At 49.8% G+C, this 20,239-nt stretch overlaps 3 protein-coding genes and 1 long non-coding RNA gene across 4 annotated transcripts; 1 reads left to right on the forward strand and 3 right to left on the reverse strand.

The window, feature by feature from the left end:
• Positions 1-5: 5 nt before the first annotated feature.
• On the reverse strand, positions 6-5,418 carry LOC133166422 (spindle assembly abnormal protein 6 homolog). Its single transcript, XM_061296316.1, has 12 exons — positions 5,253-5,418; positions 4,831-4,908; positions 4,363-4,470; positions 4,105-4,296; positions 1,578-1,772; positions 1,412-1,501; positions 1,000-1,179; positions 746-827; positions 556-671; positions 414-475; positions 238-341; positions 6-139 (listed from the first exon to the last, which is right to left on the reverse strand). The coding sequence occupies exons 1-12, from the start codon at positions 5,358-5,360 to the stop codon at positions 96-98; spliced, it is 1,359 nt and encodes a 452-aa protein (XP_061152300.1). The 5' UTR covers positions 5,361-5,418; the 3' UTR covers positions 6-95.
• Positions 5,419-5,722: 304 nt separating this feature from the next.
• LOC133166427 (uncharacterized) lies at positions 5,723-7,685 on the reverse strand. The gene is made up of 3 exons (XR_009717800.1): positions 7,560-7,685; positions 7,170-7,230; positions 5,723-5,805 (listed from the first exon to the last, which is right to left on the reverse strand). It is a non-coding gene; the product is annotated as an uncharacterized LOC133166427 (long non-coding RNA).
• Positions 7,686-8,177: 492 nt separating this feature from the next.
• On the reverse strand, positions 8,178-13,318 carry LOC133167248 (trafficking protein particle complex subunit 8-like). The gene is made up of 14 exons (XM_061297874.1): positions 13,094-13,318; positions 12,896-12,970; positions 12,702-12,807; positions 12,469-12,626; positions 11,961-12,391; positions 10,681-10,834; positions 10,507-10,603; positions 10,240-10,308; positions 10,109-10,167; positions 9,725-9,913; positions 9,529-9,630; positions 9,227-9,366; positions 9,065-9,154; positions 8,178-8,912 (listed from the first exon to the last, which is right to left on the reverse strand). Exons 1-14 carry the CDS (start codon positions 13,316-13,318, stop codon positions 8,651-8,653), a joined length of 2,157 nt encoding a protein of 718 aa, XP_061153858.1. The 3' UTR covers positions 8,178-8,650.
• Positions 13,319-14,272: 954 nt separating this feature from the next.
• On the forward strand, positions 14,273-20,238 carry LOC133167249 (leucine-rich repeat-containing protein 24-like). Its single transcript, XM_061297875.1, has 6 exons — positions 14,273-14,383; positions 14,455-14,646; positions 14,760-14,928; positions 15,011-15,276; positions 17,380-17,934; positions 19,645-20,238. Exons 1-6 carry the CDS (start codon positions 14,273-14,275, stop codon positions 20,008-20,010), a joined length of 1,659 nt encoding a protein of 552 aa, XP_061153859.1. The 3' UTR covers positions 20,011-20,238.
• The last annotated feature ends 1 nt before the right edge of the window (position 20,239 follows it).

Raw genomic sequence — 20,239 nt, forward strand, 5'->3', positions numbered from 1 at the left:
CAATATCGAGAACCCAAGGTTGATTTATTTGAGAAATCAGAGCTCTGTAACAAGGGTGCAACTTCATAAACATAGGTGGAGCGCAGTGTGTGTGCTTAGTTGGGAAAGTAGGCTGAAGGTGTTTTGCTGCGCGGAAACTCTGAGAAGGAAAGACAAGAATCGGCTGGTGAGCGTGCCCAAGGTTCAAGGTGTGACGTGGCCGTGCCGTTTTGTGCTATCACGAGTGTGCGACATCACCTCTGGCGATGAGCGCGTCGGGAGACTCGCGAACGGAGCCGCCGCCGCCGTCATCTCTCCTCTTGAAGTATTTGGCATCCAGACCGCCAACGCTCGGGCTCGCTCTGTTATAGAGAAATTCACATTTCACTCTCACGTTTCCTCTTCTGGAGAGGAAGCCGTCTCAAGCGACTCACGCTGGCTTGTAGACAACATCGGGCATTGCGGGACTTTTGCTCACGTGAGGATAAAAGTGAGCCTGCAGGGGACAAAGAAAAAGACGGAAGATGGCGAGCAAACACGTGCATCCCATCCACAAAGATGACGGCGCTCTCTTACCGCTGACGTCATGGCGGCGGTCGGCGGCGTGCTCCGTGGCGGCTCCGCAAGCATCTCGCTCAGCCGCTTCTCGCTCAGCCGCTTCTCGTTCAGTTGCCTGTTTATCCAGCCGATCACTGACAACAACACAGACAAAAGATGCCACATGAAAACGCCGCGTGCCCGAGACGAGGCGGACGCTTGCGCTCACCATTCTCATTGCTCTGCAGCAGCTCCTTCGACTCGGCCAGCTTCTTCATGCTGGACTCCAGCTGTTCCTTCAGACTCGCAACCTGACAAAGCGCGTGCGCGCACAGGTAAGTCAACAAAAAGCACATGCAGACATGCAGATTCACAAAACACATACATAGAAAGCCAACAGACTGGTACTGCAGGCACGTGCAAAAAGCGAGCGAAATGCAAAGTGAGCCACACGCAAGACACGCAAGCACGGGCTCGATTCACCTGCTGGTCCTTGTGCTGCAGCTGCTGGTGAGCATCGCGCACTTCCCCCTGTGCTCGCTCCAGCTGGGTGGAGGTGTCGCGCAGCACTTTCTCCTGCTCCACCAGTGCCACGTTCTTGTCCTTGTTCTTGCTCTGCTGAACTTGCAGCTCGCACCAGAATTTCTTGATAATCTCGTTGGCCTAACAACAGCGCCAGATGTCACAATACTGAGTCTCTTGGCAGCTTAAATGCAGGCCCCATCCATTCCCAGTCCTCGCCAAAATAATTGGCGGCGCCGCCGCAATTGATTCTCTTGCGAGACACCAAATGGTGTCCAATAAGCAGCAGGCGGGCAATCTGCTAAAAAGCTTTGCGCGACCGCGGCCACCACGCACATTTCGATACTGTTAGACGACGAGCGAGACGACAAACCTTCTTCAAGTCTGCGGACAAAATCTCCACCTGGGCGTCGAGCTTTCGTAGTTTAGCTTCTTTGCTGCGGGCGTCCTCCTCGAGGGTTTCCTACACAACAAAGAGGAGGTGGCGTGTTGTGGTGTGGCGCGACAGCCCCCTCCTGACTGGGCCAGCCGGCGCCGACCTTCTCCTGTTGTGCCGCCTTCAGTGCCTCCCGAGTGCGACTCGCGTTTTGCTCGCGGTCTTTGGCTTCCTGCTCCAGCGTCCCCACACGCGTCTGCAGCTGTTGGCCCAGTCGCTCGTTGGCGTGAAGCGCTGTCTCGGCCGAGTCCCTCTGGCGCCGCATCGACGCCACCTGCTGCTGGAAGCGCTGGCACTCCTGCGCGCACGCAACACAAGCCATCGAGCCATACAGGACTGTCTCAGAAAATTTGAATATTGTGATAAAGTTCTTTATTTTCTGTAATACAATTAAAAAAAACAAAAATGTCATACATTCTGGATTCATTACAAATCAACTGACATATTGCAAGCCTTTTATTATTTTAATATTGCTGATTATGGCGCACAGCTTAAGAAAACTCAAATATCTCAAAATATTAGAATATCATGAAAAGGTATACTAGTAGGGTATTCAACTAATCACTTGAATTGTCTAACTTGAAACACCTGCAAGGGTTTCCTGAGCCTTGAAAAACATTCAGCTTGGTTCAGTAAACTAAATCACAAGTATGGGGAAGACTGCTGATTTGAATGCGGTCCAGAGGACCATCATGGACACCCTCCATCAGGAGGGTAAGACACAATAAGAAATTTCTCAAAGAGCAAGCTGTTCACAGAGTGCAGTTTCAAAGCACATCCACAAAAAGTCTGTTGGAAGGGGGAAATGTGGCAGGAAACGCTGCACAACCAAGAGAGATGACCACAGCCTTAACAGCATTGTGAAGAAAAGTCGCTTCCAGAATTTGAAGGAGCTTCATAGACTGTGGACTGAAGCTGGAGTCCAGGTATCAAAAGCCACTGTTCACAGACGTGTCCGGGAAATGGGCTACAATAGCCGTATTCCCATGGTCAAGCCACTTCTGAAGCGTTTGACTTGAGCTCTGGAAAAGAAGCACTAGACAGTTGCAGAGTGGTCCAAAGTCCTCTTTTCAGACGAAAGCAAGTTTTGTATTTCATTTGGAAGTCAAGGCGCCAGAGTCTGGCGCAAGGCTGGAGAGGAGCAAAATCCCAGTTGCTTGAAATCCAGTGTGAAGTTCCCACAGTCAGTGATGGCTTGGGGAGCCATGTCAGCTGCTGGTGTTGGTCCACAGTTTTTCATTGAGTCCAGAGTAGAGATGTACCGATCCGATATCTGGATCGGATATCGGCCCCGATATCAACAAAATAGATGGATCGGGTATCGGAAAATGCAGCCGATCTGTGAGCCGATACTTTCCTTAATCTATTAGGACGCGGGCTACGTCATACGTCAGCAGCACGTGTGCCGCATGCCACGAGAGTTTTCTAAACAAACGCAAACATGGAGCGAACGTTCGCTTCTCTTCCCCGGGTTGCTAAGCGGACGTCAAACCCTGCGCGTTCGCTTCTCTTCGGGTTGCTAATGGGACGTCAAAGGCTGCGCGTTCGCTTCTCTCCCGAATCGGGGGGGTGGGGGGGGTGGGGGGGCTAATCGGATGTCAAACCCTGCGTGTTCGCTTCTCTTCCGGGGGGGTGTTAATGGGACGTTAAACGCTTTGTGTGGCGGGCTCCATCTAGTGTGGAAACTGAGAAGCTAAGCTCAAGCTTCTTGTGCGGGCCATATTCAATTATGTTTTCAGAATTTGCTGCGGGCCAATAAAAACTGGACCGTTAGTTTGGACACCCCTAATTTAGAGCAAAGAACTGTGTAGTCTGCCTGATGCCATTGCCTTTGGTCTTTTCTGTTCCACATGTAGAGTTATGTAGCTTGTTAAGTCCCTCCATGCCACGCCGCATTGATGCAGTAATCCGTGCAAAAGGATTCCCAACCAAGTACTGAGTGCATTAATGGACATTTTCAAATGTTTGATTTTGTTTTGCTGTGATAAATCTTTTTTTTTTACTTGGTCTGAGGAAATATTCAATTTTTTTTAGATAGGATTTTTGAGTTTCTTAAACTGTAGGCCAGGGGTGGCCAACCAGTCAGAGACTAAGAGCCACATTTTTTTTACTGTGTACCGCAAAGAGCCCCCCCCCCCCTCGAAGCGAACACGCAGCGTTTGACATCCCATTACTAAACCAACCAACCAACCCCCCCCCCCCCCCGAAGCGAACACGCAGCGTTTGACGTCTCATTAACAACCCCCCTCCCCCGAAGCGAACGTAAAGGAGCCGCATGAAACCGCATGCGGCTCGCGAGCCGTGGGTTGGCCACCCCTGCTGTAGGCCATAATCAGCAATATTAAAATTATAAAAGGCTTGCAATATTTCAGTTGATTTGTAATGAATGCAGAATGTATGACATTTTTATTTTTTAATTGCATTACAGAAAATAAAGAACTTTATCACAACTGACTTTATGGACTGGTGCCATGGTTGGAACTATGGGCCTTGGCTTCAAGAGTGTGAAGCTCGTACTCTTGAGTTCACTTTGCTGAGTCATTGTATAGGCAGTGGAATTTTACACCTAACTATTGTTTTCATGGGCTCTCTATCTGGCGCTGTGAATATGACAAAAATGGCAGACGTACCTTCTCGGCGGCCACCAGTTTGGCCTTGAGGTCCCTGAGGGCGGCCTGGTTTTGGTAGTCCCTGTCACTCAGCTCCCCACAGGAGGTCTCCAGCTGCACCAGGCGGCTTTGCATCTGCTGGCTGTCGCGCTGGTGAGCGCGCTCCAGATCCTGACAGTGCTTTTGCGTCTGCTGCTGCTGGCGCTCCTGCAACTGTGACATATCATCATCACTCGGCGCCACAGGGTTGGCCGGAGGGGGTTGGGGAGTCGGGCTTACGTCGGCCGCCTTCTCCTGCTCACGGCGCAACTCGTCAGCGTGGCGGCTGCAAAGCGAGTTCTTCTCAAGAGTCCATTCCAGACGCATGCGCTCCACCTCCGACAGCGTCTGGCGAGATACGTGACGCCGAACCTAATTCAATCTCATTTTAAAAGGTTTAGTTTTAGATGGACCGATTATCGGAACTCTGCACCTCAGAGTTTGCCTGTCTGAGGTGCGATTATCATTTTAGTGAAATGCACTTCAGCATTTCACTAAAATGATAATCGGTCCGTTATTACGGAGTACTGGTGCGAGGCCGAAATTGCACATTTGGACAATTTCAAGTTTGCGTATCGAAATAATGAATCACAGAACAAAGCAGCTGTCAATTCATTTGATAAAAAATGCCTTGTCAATTAATTATTGTAGCTGCAGCTTGTTCTGTTTTTAGATTTAGCAACAAAAAATGGCAACAAGAAACAGAACCTGCTCGGCGTTGTTGAGCCGCCTCGTCAGATCATCTTCTGTCTTTTTCAATTTTAGCTCCAGTGCTTCCTTCTCAGCCTGAAACGCAATAAGACGACGTTGACAGTTGTCAAGAGCCATTTTGGTCATCCCCATTGAAAGAATAAGACGGAAAATAAGTTAGAACGTAAAGCAGTAGTCTTTGATTAAGTTAACTCCTAAAATAATTTGGTAATCAAAGAATTGTTCATGTACTTATTTTAAATCATAAATAACGAGCTATTTACTTCCAACTAGATTCAATCGAACTAACTCAAACAAAAGACTTCATTATCCAAATTCACATTTTCACATAGACCAGTTCATCGGGTATTGAGTGGGCCCATCTGTCCGATTTCAAAATGTGCATGGGCCCCAGAATCGTCCTGCCCTTGGCGTGTCACCTTGACAGAGGCCAGACAGGCAGCCAAGTAGTCTTTGACGTGCTTGTCAGAGCCCTGCGTCAGCCGCAGAGAAAGCTGGTTGCTGTGCTTAAAGGAGTTGGTCTCCATCACGCTCAGCTGGCCGGGGCCATCCAGTGACGGCGAGTCGCAGGAGAACAGCAGCTGGAACCTGCACACCATCAAAAAAATCAAATTAATTAAATTTATTTTTTTTAAAAAACAAGCGGCTCCCATAGCGAAAACATCTTGATGTCGAGGGGGGGTAGGTGGGGGGGCAGCGGAGTACCTGGGATGGCTGCAATTCTGCTCTGACTGACATTGACGAAGAAGCTGCACCAGCATCTCAGGGAATGACGCAAATTCAATCAATAACTCCTGCTGGACTTTCAAACTAAACAGAAAAATAAAAGAGCACTTGAAAAAAAAAGCACATTGATGCAGGAAATGGAATTGTGGCTACTTCTTAGGCAAACCTTTGGAAATCTTCCTCAGAGATTGTGAGGCTGAAGAAAAAATGCGGATCCTCGTCATTGGTCAATCTTACCAAAAGATCCTGATGAGCAGAAGAGAGACAATGGATTTCAGGTCGCTTCACTTAAATCTCCCATTAAAGGGTTTCCACCAGCATTCATACCACAGAGTGGGTAAAGAAAAGACATATATGAGCGTAACTCAATAGGCTTCTAGAAAAGGCTGCCACAAAGAAAACCAACAAGAGCCAAAGTTACAAGTCAGCAATCCAAAGCAACTAAGACAAGAAACAAAGGCAAAAAGTAACAGTAGGCCAGCTGGTAAGAGTCCTAAATGTTGTAAATGATCCCGAGGTTTGCCACATATGTATGTAAGTCCTGTCTCCCCCTCACACCCCGTCGGATCATTGTTGTCTTAATGTCTTTTTGGTTCCTGTTGTCGTACGGTCTTGCTGTCGTCATGTCCTGCTGTCTTCTTGTTTCACGTCCTGGTCAGTCACTCAAGTTATTGTTTTGTTAAGTTAAGTTGTTAAGTTTTTTTTTTTTTTCTTTTTCTTTTGGTATGGCGCCGTAAGTGGCTGCCTCCCAGCAGTGTTCTCTCTTTTCCTCTTTATTTCTTTCTTTTCTCCTTTTTCTTTCTGTCTTTTTGTCCATTCGGCGATGCTGGTGCCTTCTACCGCACCTCGGTATCTCTTCGGATCGGATATTTTGTATTATTTTTTTTTCTTCCTGGGACCGGGATCATCGGTCGAGACCGGCGTAACTCTACGGCGGCTTCCTGCTTATCCGGGCAGTGATGACCGGGTCCCTCGCCTTGGCCTTGCAGCCGCAACCCCTGTGGGGAGTCCGCTCCCTCGTGCTCGTCGGAACCAACGACTTTCGCCATGCTAGCCCCGTGGTGACCATCTGCACGTGCACCCGACTGGGTGCCCAGGACGCTGCTCACACGTTTGCCTGCTTTGTGATGTTTTTCACCGATTCACGACCACGGTCCATTGGGCGCCGTTGAACTGGACTGCCCCTACACCTGTCTATGGACCCCGTGGAGGCTATTAATGTGTTTTGGGGTGTTCTCTTGTATTGAGGGGTGCTGGTTGGCCACAGTTACTTTTTTTCCTTTGTCTTTTATCTTTGTTTTGCTTTGATGGCTTTTATCTTGAGCACTTTCTGGCTTTCTTTGTGGCGCCGTTGTGTGGCAGCCTTATGAGAGCCTGTTGAGTTGCGCTCATGCCATTTGTGCGTCTTTTGTATACCCACTCTGTGGTATGAATACTGCTGGGGCCTGAATTTCCCCACCCCTGGGGATCAATAAATATTCAATCAATCAATCAATCAATCAATTTTATGTTGGCGTTTCGCTAGAGGACTGACTGCTCTTGAAATATGCAATAATTCAAAGCAAGGAGTGCTCAAGGACTTTCTTATTCGAAATAAATGCCATACTCACTCGTTTGCAAACGGCACTTGTGCTCGACTGACGCTCAATGGTGACGCGGATGCGTGCTTTTCTGTATTAACAGGAAAACATACCTTATCATACAGATGAAACCATTCTATTTTTTTCCCCTCCGAAATCAGTAATTTATCCAGGTAAAGTCAAAAAGCTTCGGATGAAGGCCAACCTGGCTGCGGCAAAACAAAAGCCAATACGAGACAGATACAATGAATTACAAAGAAAGATCAAAGAACATACACACAAAACAAGTCATCGGAACTTGACAGTGCAATGACAGTACACGCAGGTAGCGCAACTCGTGCGTGAGAGTTGGGCGCTCAAGCAGGACGCGTACGCGGCTAACTTGTCAAATGACAAAACAAAAACAAAATACCAAAATACCTTTCATCACAGTGTCGACATCTAATTATGACTTTGACAACGTCGCTAAAAATTGCCTCCATGTTGGCCCGCCGTTGCGATTGTATTTCTTCTTCTTTGGTAAGCTTATCTTCTCCGCCGACGGACTGTCGGCAAATTACGCGTTACCGCCCTCTTTTGGGAGAACTGGTGGTGCCGCAAACTTGATTTTCTATCAGTTTGCTGTTGCTGAGCTAAAGTTAATACTGTACATGTATTAAAGTCTTGGAAGAATGGCATTAGTCGTAATATTTTAAACATTATACTGCGAGCAGGCAGGCAGTTAAGGGAAGCTTTATACGTGCGTTCTTTGTCGTGTAATATTGCTTTCGTTCATTTGTTGGCAGTTAAACACGTGCTTCTTGCTTCTGCCACAATCCACTAAATTTAATCCCTAGAAGGGAAATTCACCTCATACGAGCAATGGAGGTCATTCTCTTACTAAAGCATGTTGATTATATTTATATAACTAATTAACATTTAGGCTGTAGTCAAATTCGACATGTGGTGACTGTATACAACCGGGTGAGCTCAACTATAACTAGAAGGCAAAACCAAGTAAGCAAACCAAAAATTAAACCCAAATGTTGACACTGTCAATGGAGAATTAGTTGGTTTATTTTCTATGTACATGATAAGTGTTATAAATATAATACACCATAAACACAAAAGGTGGCGCCATTGTCAGATTTAAAAACAAAACTCAAGATTGTTCGCTTTCTAATCTGAGTTTGCCGCGCTCGGACACCGGCACCGATTACATGATCGCGGCATCCCGCAGCATTCATGGGGAGGGCTCGTCAAACATTTAAGACATGCTGCACTTTTTCAGTTTCTTGGTCAAAAGTGAACCACATTGCTTTTTTTTTTTTTCTTTTACCTTGCAACTTCCCAAATGTCAATTGAAGCTGACCTTGATGAGACCCAAAGGAACAACTAATGCTGTCATCTGGTGGCACGCACGCACACTGCAGTTAGTGGTCGCATGAAAGCTCCTGATGAAAATCCAGGACACTAGCCTCCCTTTTGGGTTCTTCTTCACGTTGGCCCTTGCGGTGCGTGTTGCGGCAATGTCATTGGCTGCTGTCGGTGATGACAATAAGCGCTGGTCCGGCGCCGTGCTGCGCAACCTCCGTTTGGGCGTTGGCGTCGTCACGGTGATGGCCATCGAGGCACGGCGCGGCGCAGACTGCGTGCGTGTTGATGTTGTAGACGCCGGGCATGAGGAAGCAGGCTTGCAACTCCAGGTGACGCGTCTGCCGGGGACAAAGCGCCAGCCGGTAGCGGGTCTGGCCAACCCAGGTGAAGCTACACGCGCACTCGCTCCACTCAGAACTACACAAGATGTGGGGGGGGGGAGAAAGTCCTAGCGTGTGTTTTTGTGTACTTGCGTATGAATTTTTGCATGTCTGTGTGTCCATAAGTGAATGCGTTTGTATGTGTGAGTGAGCAGGCAAGGGCCAAACTTGAAAAAGCCACACACTCACCTGGTGGTTTTGTGCCTGAGGTCTACTGTGATATCCACATCAGTCCGGCAGCAGTTGGACAAAACCAAACAAACGGGAACCACACAAACACTGCACACAATAAACAATATTTACAAGTGCATTTGGCCACCTCGTTTGCATGTGCCCACGTGTGCGCGCCACCTGTCGTGTGCAAAGTCATGCGTGTATGTCTCCGAGTAGCGCAGGTTGCTCTTGATGAGTCGTGAGAGTTGCGTGGATGGCGGCACGGTGGGAGGTGGCGGATCCGACTTGAACTTGAGCAGAACCATCTCCTGAGTGTCCTGATAACGAGACAACACCTCGTGAGCGTGTGTGACATAGCAACAAGAACGCACAGACACTATGAGAGATGTGGCCCAGCTCAAGAGAAGCCGGATCGGGTCAACCCGCCGTCACATGGTGATACGCTAAACACAAAACGAGGCATCCAAAGATGTGGTCACCTGCTTGGGAGCGAGGGAAGTGGCCTCTTCGCCCACCGCCTGCAGCGCCACGTGGAGTTGACCTTCCAGGATCAGCTGCTTGCTGTCCTCCACCACGTAAGCCTGCACACATGAAAATTGCACTTCAAATTCCAAGTACGCGCCTTCTGTAACACACCTTTCTGAACAAACACGCACACACGCATGCAAACCTGACCTTCCAGATGACAATAATGTTGAGGTCCAGCCGGTCGCACTCGTTGACCACGCGGACCAAGTCCTCGCCCAGGCTTCTGCCGCCGGAGGGCGTCCTTGACCCCGAGGAGCAGGTGTCGGCACGGCAAGCCTTGGACGTCCGGCGGCAGCGGAAGAAGAAGTCGCCGCAGGGCGTGGCCGAACTTACGATCTGCACCCATATTGACAACAGTGATGACGTCAAGTGTCCTTCAACTCTATTCGATGGTACGCCCGTTATAATCGCACATTTTGTCAAATATCAGACAATTTGCCAGGATTGCGGACGGGGGCAGAATGAACCCCGCCACAGCCCTAAACCGAGTCGTGTGGGTCTACGTGCACAAAAGACGGCCGCTTGGCGTACCCGCTCGTCACTCAGATTGACATCGGCAAAGGTGAACATCTCGGCGCGGTCCAAGGAAGCTTCAAACACAAACACGAGGAACAATCAATGATTGAAGTGTGCGGTTGAGCATGTACATGGCAGCGACGCACCTCGGCGAGCTTTGCACGGTGCCGCTCTGAAACAAAGCTTGGCTCGCTCTTTGCTGCTTACTTTGCAGTCTGGAGGGAAAAAAAAAAAAAAAACCAGTCAATACCGGATGAAACCTTCCAAATCGTTCAACATGGCCAGAAAAGAACAAATGTGCTTAAACGTTACCACGTGTTCAACCACCTTGTCGGTGTTCCAAAGCGAAGAAACGCGCCGCGAACTGTTAGCCGATCAGCGTTGTGTAACCTGCGGGCGCTGTCATTTTGTACCTTTATCCTTGGCCGGGTTGATGCACTTGCTGAGGCTCCAGTGTTGACTGCCACTGGAAACTTGGACGATGTGGAACTCGCGCACGCCAGCGTCGCTCTGCGAGGCCAAAGGCAAATTATCAAGGTGAGCGGTGGCATCATAGCGCGACCCGAGGCTGATGCCGGGGTGCTTGCCGTGTTGATGTTTTCAACATCGATGAAGACCAGCGTGCTGCCGCCATCCTGGTCCTGTCCTTGCTGAGGAGGTATGGCGCTGGCGTGGGCCGACGCTTGAACGCTGAGAGAGCGACTGGCGCAAATAAACACCGAGTGACGAACCACCCGGTGGCTGAGGAGGAAGAGTGAGCTCATCATTGTCATCACATTGACACTTTTGCAGCAGTGCCATTTACTCGCTTGTGTTGGTCATTGCGGGGGTCTTATCACCTGAATTTCACAGACTTGGGCTGAGCAAAGACCCACGCTCATGTTAAAATCTTACTTGGTAAAAAATCGGTTGACAACATAACATCCATCACAGTGAACGAGTTAAGAAGAGAACAGTACCAAGTATAGAGTTATGGGGAACACCAGGGTCTTTCAAGCTGCAATGTGAATTGAATAGGGGTGTAAATCGCGGGTTTTGTCACGATACGATATCATATCGATACAAAGAACTACGATACGATATTTGCCGATATCTTAAAGCCTGCTGCGATTCATTCACGATATATCACGATATAGTGCTCTACGATCGATATATTTTTTTTTTAAATAAAAAATATAGAACAATATCCTGATTTATAACAATTCATACGCAAAATCAACAAGGTACTGCAAACTCTTTATTTAGGAAATTACAAGAGTATTGTATTATACAAAGTGCTTATTTTAACACGGAACTTTGATGTCGTGTTTTTTCTTTAAATGTGCGGCGAGATTTGTGCTCCCTGAATATTTGATCACCGCATGGCAGGATTTACAAACTGCACGTGTCTTGTCCGTTGAGGCATCTTTTCTTTGGAATCCAAAGTGCTTCCAAACGAATGACTTGAAGCCTAAAGGGGAGCAAATTTCCTCGTCTTTTTGGACACTAGCCATAGCACCAGCCCAGGAGCCGCGTACTAGTTGTCGACTCCCCTTTCACGTGCCTGCTCTGCTCACAACACAACACGCCGCCGCGGCACTGCTCCCGGAAAGAGGAAGCAAGCAACAATGAAGTGGATTTCAAAATAAAGTCGCGTCTAATGTCCGAGGTCAAACACGGCGATATAAATCGATGTTTACGTTTAGCATCGATGCCAATAAATCGTAGAGCACTATATCGATTAATCGATGTGTATCGATGAATCGTTACACCCCTAGAATTGAATACTTGGGAGTGCGGTCAGGGAGAGAGGATTGACCGCAGAGACAGAAAGTGAGCCGATGAATGTCGATCATCAGGCAATGTCCCGAGTATGTGCGACATCTACCTGATCTTGCTTCGTTTGTCTGGGCTTTCATAGTAAAAGAGGAAGTTGATCTCATGGACTCCTTCCTGGTCAGGTCCTCGCAGCCAGAGCGGGAGCTGCACGGAATGTCCTGGCTCCAGCGTGCCGCCGACAGGGACGTCCACCACGTCAGACGTGGGCCCAAAGTCGTCGGCAGACACCAGCGTCTCACAGGCCGCGCCGGACCCGGGTGCCGCCGCCAGGGTTTTGTAGGCCGAGAAGTTCTCGGCAGAGGCGGGGCTAAGCGGCGTCAGCGGCGTGCCGGCCGACGGATTCCCGAATGTGAAGAATTCGGGGTGAGTGGACGCCACGCGTAGGCCGCATAGGGACACGCCGCTCACGTTGCAGAACTCCACGTACGCCTTGCGGATCTCGCCGCACAGCAGCGCTGTCGGGAACTGCAGGAAGAACACCTAACGCACACAAAAGGGAAGACACATCCCCATGGCGGACGAGCTGTTTGGTTTGTTTATTCACGCAAACAAATTACCTCCATGAGGGGCATCGGTGGCGTAACGATGGGCTCCAAGCGCCGGTCGGGTCCGTAGCGCACAAACATTTTGTCCTCTTTGGTGTGATTGAGTCGCGGGCCTCTGATCTTCAGGTCCTGCTTGCCGCTGACGATTATTGTCTCTGCCTTCTGCAGCCCTGTGAGAGGAGCGGCGTGTGGGATCTCACGTGACTGACGGACAGCAAAGGTTTGGTAAGGCGCCTTCTTGTTACCGTCATCGTCGTCCGGCGTCTCCGCCGGGGATGCAGCAGCCAGGTCATAGACCACGCCCGTGATACTCAGGCAGCCCGTCCGGTGCGGCAGCACCCTGAGTCGAGCCTGCGTTTACGAGTCGCAAAGGCTGTTATACACCAGACGCTAACAAAGATGAGCATCTTCAAGACAGCCACAGATCGTTATAACTCACCATTTTGGTTTCCTCGGGGGCCAAGTGGAAGTCCAGGATGGTCTCGGTAGTGACCACATCATCTGTCTGCCTTGACTGGAAAGGGAAAGCGGGACAGAGTTCATCAAACGCAGAGACAACAAACAAAAAACACGCATACAAGCGAGCAAATGGATAAGCATTTTGTCCTGGGAAAAGGCATCGCCGGAGGACGCTGACCTCTTGCTCCAACGTGTCCTGGTTGCTGACGAGTTCTTCTCCGGCGTCCTCCGCGGCGGCAGCAGCGTGGGTGTCGCGCGTAAACTTCCAGACCAGCGAGAGGCGAGATAGCGCCAGCGGAACTTTCAGAGGGTTTCTGAACACCACCTCCACCACCACCGGCTCTGCAAAGCACCACGCCGGAAGCGGGTCAACAAGCGGCAAGTATTTGTCGGGTGGCCGCATGTCAGCTGTGCAGTAATGAAGTCGGACAAACACATTAAATGACAAAACACCGTTCGGGCGAGACAGAGAGAGGCCGCTGCGTGTGCACGCGCCGCCATCTTGCATATGTATATGTAGCTCAAGTATACATACTGTAAAATGTTTTTAGAACTCTTATTATTATAACAACTTTTCTATAACAAGGTACAAGTGTACATACCGTAAATATGTTTTTAGAATTCTTATTATTATAACATTTTTTTATAACTAGGTACAATACTGTAAATATGATTTTAGAACTCTTATTATTACAACAACTTTTTTGTGGTCGCACTGCACTGGTCGCACTGCAATTGTGTGGACACTTCCTGCCTTCTGCTGGCGTGTGGACAACTTTCGTGCCATAATTCCTCAATTTAGGTTTATTTTGAGTTTGTGATTTTTTTTGGGGGGGGGGGGGGGGGGAAATTTCGCGATGTACTGAAGCTGCGATGATTGAACCACGACGTAGCGAGGGAAATATCACCTCAACAATTGTCAACCGGTGGTCCGCAGGCCTCTCGTGGCCTCAGGTGGTATTGCAGGTGGACTGCAAAATCGGAAATGGAAAAAAATTGTAACATTTAAAAAAAATAAAATGAATTTATGATTCAGACTTGATTTATTTTCCAGCTAATTTTGTGAATCATTTACCCATCCAAATTATGTCAAATGTAGCTGAAATGACCAAAGTAGACATACAGATACAAATAAATAGCCAGTATAGGTCTAGCCTCCGTTGCAAAATAAAATAATATTCCGTCAAAGGAGTGGTCCCCGAGTTGCTTCTTGGTTATAATGGTGGTCCCTCGAACAAAACCAGTTGAAAACCCCTGCGCTAGAAAACTGCCGCGTTGATGCCGTTCGTTGGCCCGTTTAGTACAGAAGTGTAGTACACTCACCCCGCCGTGCACCAGAGCCAGTGTCCACTATTTGATGTTGTTCACACTTTCCTCACAGACGCTGTTCCTGCAAGATAATGCCATCGGTCAGATCCGCCGGCAGGACCTGAGCCCGCTGGCACACCTGCGCTACCTCTACCTGCAGGTATGCACACACGCCCGTTATGCAAACGAGATGCGGAGGCTAGACGGCGCCCCCTTGCGCTCATCTCGCAGAACAACAGTATCTCTGCGGTGGAGCCGGGCTCATTCCAGTCGCAGGCGCAGCTGCTGGAGCTGGCGCTTGATGGGAACAGGATCCGGTCCGTGACAGCTGACACCTTCCGGGGACTGCGCCACCTGCGCATCCTCTACCTGGCCGCCAACCACATTGCGCGCCTGCTGGACATTTCGTGGCCTGCAGGTGACGTAGCAAAAGCCGCCCATTGAAATGCACTTGGAGGATGGGGGGAGTGGTTGTTACTTTAACCACCCAAAATGAAAATAAAAACTCGTGTTGTTTTGCGGCACGGCGCCCTCAGCGGCTGCAGGAGCTGCACCTGCAGCACAACGGCGTGGAGGCGGTGGGTGACCAGGCGCTGGCCGGTCTGGCCTCGCTGGCGCTGCTGGACCTGACCGGGAATCGCCTGCACACCTTGGCGGCCGCTGCACTGCGGCCACTGCTCAGCCTACAGGTGCTGCGCGTCACCGGTGAGCCGCCGCAATACCGCCAGCAAGGAGCAAAGAAGACGCATGTCGCCTGACCGACCAATGTTTTTTTGGATGCCTGCAGAGAACCCATGGCGCTGCGACTGCGCCCTACACTGGCTTCGGAGCTGGATGGATGACGAGGGCCGGCGGCTGCTTAGCTCGTCTGAGCGCCGGCGCCTGCGCTGCCGTGAGCCGCCACGACTCTCGCGCCTGGGCTTGTTGGAGGTGCCGCCCAACAGCCTGGTTTGCATCCCGCCCCTGGTGCAGCTGGAGCCCCGACGTATGGCCGTGCGCCTGGGCGACAGTCTGCGCGTCTCCTGCCACGCCTCCAGATACCCGCGCCCGCAGGTCAGCCCGCCACGTGGCGCAAAAAGGAACCTAAGTTTTTAATAACAACACCTTTTTAATGGTTGGGAGGGTGTCGTTTTACAAACAAATAACACTCAGATGATGGAATTTTAAAAATATTTTCATATTTTCAAAGTTTGGTATGGGGGTAAAAACCATTTTCTTTTTGTTGATAGGAACAAAGTCCATCCATCCATCCATCTTCTTCCGCTTATCCGGGGTCGGGTCGCGGGGGCAGCAGCTTCAGGAGGGACTCCCAGACTTCCCTCTCCCCAGCCACTTCATCTAGCTCATCCCGGGGGATCCCAAGGCGTTCCCAGGCCAGCTGAGAGACATAGTCTCTCCAGCGCGTCCTGGGTCGTCCCCAGGGTCTCCTACCGGTGGGACATGCCCGTCCAGGAGGCATCCTGATGAGATGCCCGGGCCACCTCATCTGTCTCCTCTCAACGTGGAGGAGTAGTGACTCTACTCCGAGTCTCTCCCGGATGACCGAACTTCTCACCCTATCTCTAATGGAGAGCCCGGACATCCTGCGGAGAAAACTCATTTCGGCCGCTTGTAGCCGGGATCTCGTTCTTTCCGTCACGACCCATAGCTCGTGACCATAGGTGAGGGTAGGAGCGTAAATCGAGAGCTTTGCCTTTTGGCTCAGCTCTCTCTTTACCACGACGGACCGGTACAGAGTCCGCATTACTGCCGACGCTGCACCGATCCGCCTGTCAATCTCGCGCTCCATCTTCCCCTCACTCGTGAACAAGATACTTAAACTTGGGGCAGGATCTCATCCCCGATCCGGAGAGGGCATTCCACCCTTTTCCGATCGAGGACCATGGACTCGGATTTGGAGGTGCTGACCCTCATCCCGACCGCTTCACACTCGGCTGCGAACCGCTCCAGTGAGAGCTGGAGATCACGGCCTGAAGAAGCCAACAGCACCACGTCGTCTGCAAAAAGCAGAGACGCGATGCTGAGGTCCCCAAACCGGACACCCTCAACGCCTCGGCTGCGCCTAGAAATTCTGTCCATAAAAATCATGAACAGAATCGGTGACAAAGGGCAGCCTTGGCGGAGTCCAACCCTCACTGGGAACGAATCCGACTTACTGCCGGAAATGCGGACCAAACTCTGGCATTGGTGATACAGGGACCGAACCGCCCTTATCAGTTGGCTTGGTACCCCGTACTCCCGAAGCACCCCCCCACAGAACCTCCCGAGGGACACGGTCAAACGCCTTCTCCAAGTCCACAAAACACATGTGGATTGGTTGGGCGAACTCCCATGCACCCTCGAGGATCCTGCTGGGGTTGAAGAGCTGGTCCACTGTTCCACGGCCAGGACGAAAGCCACACTGTTCCTCCTGAATCCGAGGTTCGACCTCCCGACGGACCCTCCTCTCCAGCACCCCTGAATAGACCTTACCAGGGAGGCTGAGGAGTGTAATTCCCCTGTAATTGGAACACACCCTCCGGTCCCCCTTCTTAAAGAGGGGAACCACCACCCCAGTCTGCCAATCCAGAGGCACTGTCCCCGATGTCCACGCGATGTTGTAGAGACGTGTCAGCCATGACAGCCCCACAACATCCAGAACCCTTAAGAAATCCGGGCGGATCTCATCCACCCCCGGGGCCTTGCCACCGAGGAGTTTTTTAACTACCTCAGTGACTTCGACCCCAGAGATTGGAGAGTCCGCCTCAGAGTCCCCAGGCCTTGCTTCCACAATGGAAGGCGTGTAGGTGGAATTGAGGAGGTGTTCGAAGTATTATCCCCACCGACACACATCGTCCCGAGTCGAGGTCAGCAGCACGCCATCTCCACTGTAAACAGTGTTGACGTTGCACTGCTCCAAGAAGGGTGGGTACTCTGAGCTGCCGTTTGGTGCATAGACACAAACAACAGTCAGGACCCGTCCCCCCACCCGAAGGTGGAGGGAGGCTACCCTCTCGTTCACCGGGGTGAACCCCAATGTGCAGGCGCCCAGCCGGGGGGGCAATAAGTATACAACAAAGTCACTCGTATTTAAGAAAACCAATGTTGAATGCTCTAACTTCCAGTTTGAAACGGGCCACTTCTTTGAGTTGACTTACCCCAGCGTGCCCCCTGCAGGTGACATGGAGGAAGGCATCTTCGGACAAGGCGTCACCACCGGTGCCCCGAGGGCTGGTGCACGACCTGGGCGGCGGGGCCCGAGGAGTGGGCAGCGGGACGGAGCCATCGGAGGGCGGCCGGGCACACGTGCAGAAGAGCGACGAGAGCGCCTTGCACTTTGACCCCGACACGGGCAGTGGGATGCTCTTCCTCAGCAACGTGACGGTGGCACATGCCGGCGTGTACGAGTGCGAGGCCTGGAACGCGGGCGGCACAGTGCGGGTCACCTTCCAGCTTGCCATCAACTGTTCGTCCTCGTCTATCTGGGCCGGCTGGGCGCAGGCGGCGCCCCTCGACACGCCGGTGTGGCCGCGCCTGCGGAGTGGCGGCGGTGAGGTGAGCCAGGAGCCTCTCTACGCTCTGGGCAGCATGGCCTTTGGCGCACTGGCCGCTGCCACGCAGATGGCCATCGCCGCCGGCATCTCGCTGCTGGTGCTCACCGCGCTGCTGCTGGTCGCCATGATCTACAGCCGACGACTGCGAGAACACAAGGACCAGCACGCTGCGAACAAGGTAAGCGCGCACCCGCAGGCTTGCAACAGGCTTAGGACAAATTGCCCTTTTTTCTTGCCGAAGAGGCATCGCTTTAGGACGTGTCCAAGAAGTTTGAATTTTTGGATCAGGAAATAGAGTAATCCCTCGTTTATCGCGGATAATTGGTTCAAAAAACCACCCGCGATAAATGAAATCCGCGAAGTATGGTCACCCTCTCATCTGTACTTTTTTTTTTATCTGTACATTTTTTGTGTGTCAATAAATGTATATGAAACCATTTAAGTGCATATATTATTATTATTATTAGAACATTAATTGTTTCAAACATGTAAATAATACATTAATAGTATAAATAACATACAGAAAATTCTGTATAAATATTGAAAATAATATACGTGTGTGCGTGTAACATGTTAAGAAAGCATGTGAAGTGATCAACTATACTAAAAATAACATGTGAAGTGGTCAACTATATTTGTAAGTGATGTGTTAATGATGAAGTTAAAATTTGTGAAAATAAAACATACAAGTCGCTCCTGAGTGTAAGTGGCCCCCCCACCCAAACTATGGAAAAAAAACACGATTTATAATCCGAAATTACGGTATGTACACGAATTTAAAACAGGAAGTGGTATTGCCTGAAAACGGCCTTCAAAATAAATCACCCTACCTCAAATCAAAGCACGGCTGAATAACATAAATAACATGGAGAATTCTTAACACATACTGTAAATATGTTTTTAGAACAACTTTTATCATTATAATTTTTTTTACAACAAGGTACAAGTGTACATACCGTTTTTTTTCATGTATAACGCGCCCCCATGTATAATACGCACCCTAAAAATGGCATGTTGATGCTGGAAAAAAGCCTGTACCCATGTATAATACGCACCCAAATTTTGACTCCTACTTAAATCCGTAAACGTAAAATTATTTCAGAAAAAATATCATCTTTGGGAACAACCGGATGTTATTCTGCTGGTCAGTATCACTGCGCATGTGCTAGCAAACTCGATAGCGAAGAAATGTTTCGGATTTGTGTAGGGTACATTGTGACAGCAAACGAGCAGGTGATCGAGCAAGCGTCTCATACGAGAGCATTGTGTTCGTATGGAGCGTGTTTGAAGTGAACAGCAGAGAAGAAAGCGCATCTGTAATGGCGGCCTCCGTATCATATCCGGATTTAAAAAAAAAAAAAAAAGAAGAATTTTTTTTTTTTTTTGTACTCATGTATAATGCGCACCCCAGATTTTAGGACAATAAATTAGTTAAATTTTGCGCATTATACATGGAAAAAAACCGTACTGTAAATATGTTTTTAGAACTCTTATTACTATAACAATTTTTCTATAACAAGGTACAACACTGTAAATATGTTTTTACAACTCTTATTATAACCATTTTTTTATAAAAAGTTTGTGCCATAATTTCTCAATTTAGAAGTTTTATTTTGACTTTAAAAAAAATTAATAATTTGGAAAAAAAATCCACGAGTTAGTGAAACCGCAATAAACGAACCGCGATGTAGCGAGGGATTACTGTACTTTTACTTTTAGGATGTGATAGTGAGACCTTTTTTTTCTTCCCCTCTCCACCCAATTGTTTTTTAATGTAAACATTTTTCCCCTAGAAATTCTCCCTTTAGCAGGACTAATGCTGTTTGGTTTGTCTTCAAAGAGACTGCAAGAATGCGCGGTTTAAGTTCAAATTGTTGTTGTGCGTCAGGAGGAGAGCATCCTTTACCTGAACGACTACTCGGACGGGCCGACCACGTTCGCCCAGCTGGAAGAGTTCCGGGACGAGCGTGGCCACGAGATGTTCGTCCTGAACCGTGCCAAACCCGTGTTGCCACCGGCCCTGCCCGCTGCCCCCCCTGACGCCGGCGGCCCCTCTGGCTCCTTGGCAACCGGCCCACCTCCCAGCCCCTCGCTCCCCCCCGCTGAAGCGGACAGCGACATTCAGACCGCGCTAAGAATTGCTGGCGAGGGTGGCGAGGCGGAGCCGGTCATGACGCCAGAGGGCGAGGGGGTCTTTGTCAACCACGCCGGCTTGTTTGTGGACTCTCTGACGGCCTACGAGATCCACTGCTGAATACAGGCCGACACTGTGACCCGATGGCTGTGCTTTTATCAAAACTCCTTGGACAAACACTGAGCAGCTTTCTGGACTTTCGTGTACTGGCGCATGTGCTTCTCCTTCGTACTTGTCTTCTTTGGAAAGTGAGCAAGAGAAAATAGAATTTTGCAGACAAACCGGGCTTGTCCTTTGAAAATAGCAGCGAAAGATGGAGGGTCACCTGACATCGTTTGGTGATGACAAC

This window comes from Syngnathus typhle, linkage group LG14 (genome assembly GCF_033458585.1).
Source record: "Syngnathus typhle isolate RoL2023-S1 ecotype Sweden linkage group LG14, RoL_Styp_1.0, whole genome shotgun sequence".
Lineage (NCBI taxonomy): Eukaryota > Metazoa > Chordata > Actinopteri > Syngnathiformes > Syngnathidae > Syngnathus > Syngnathus typhle.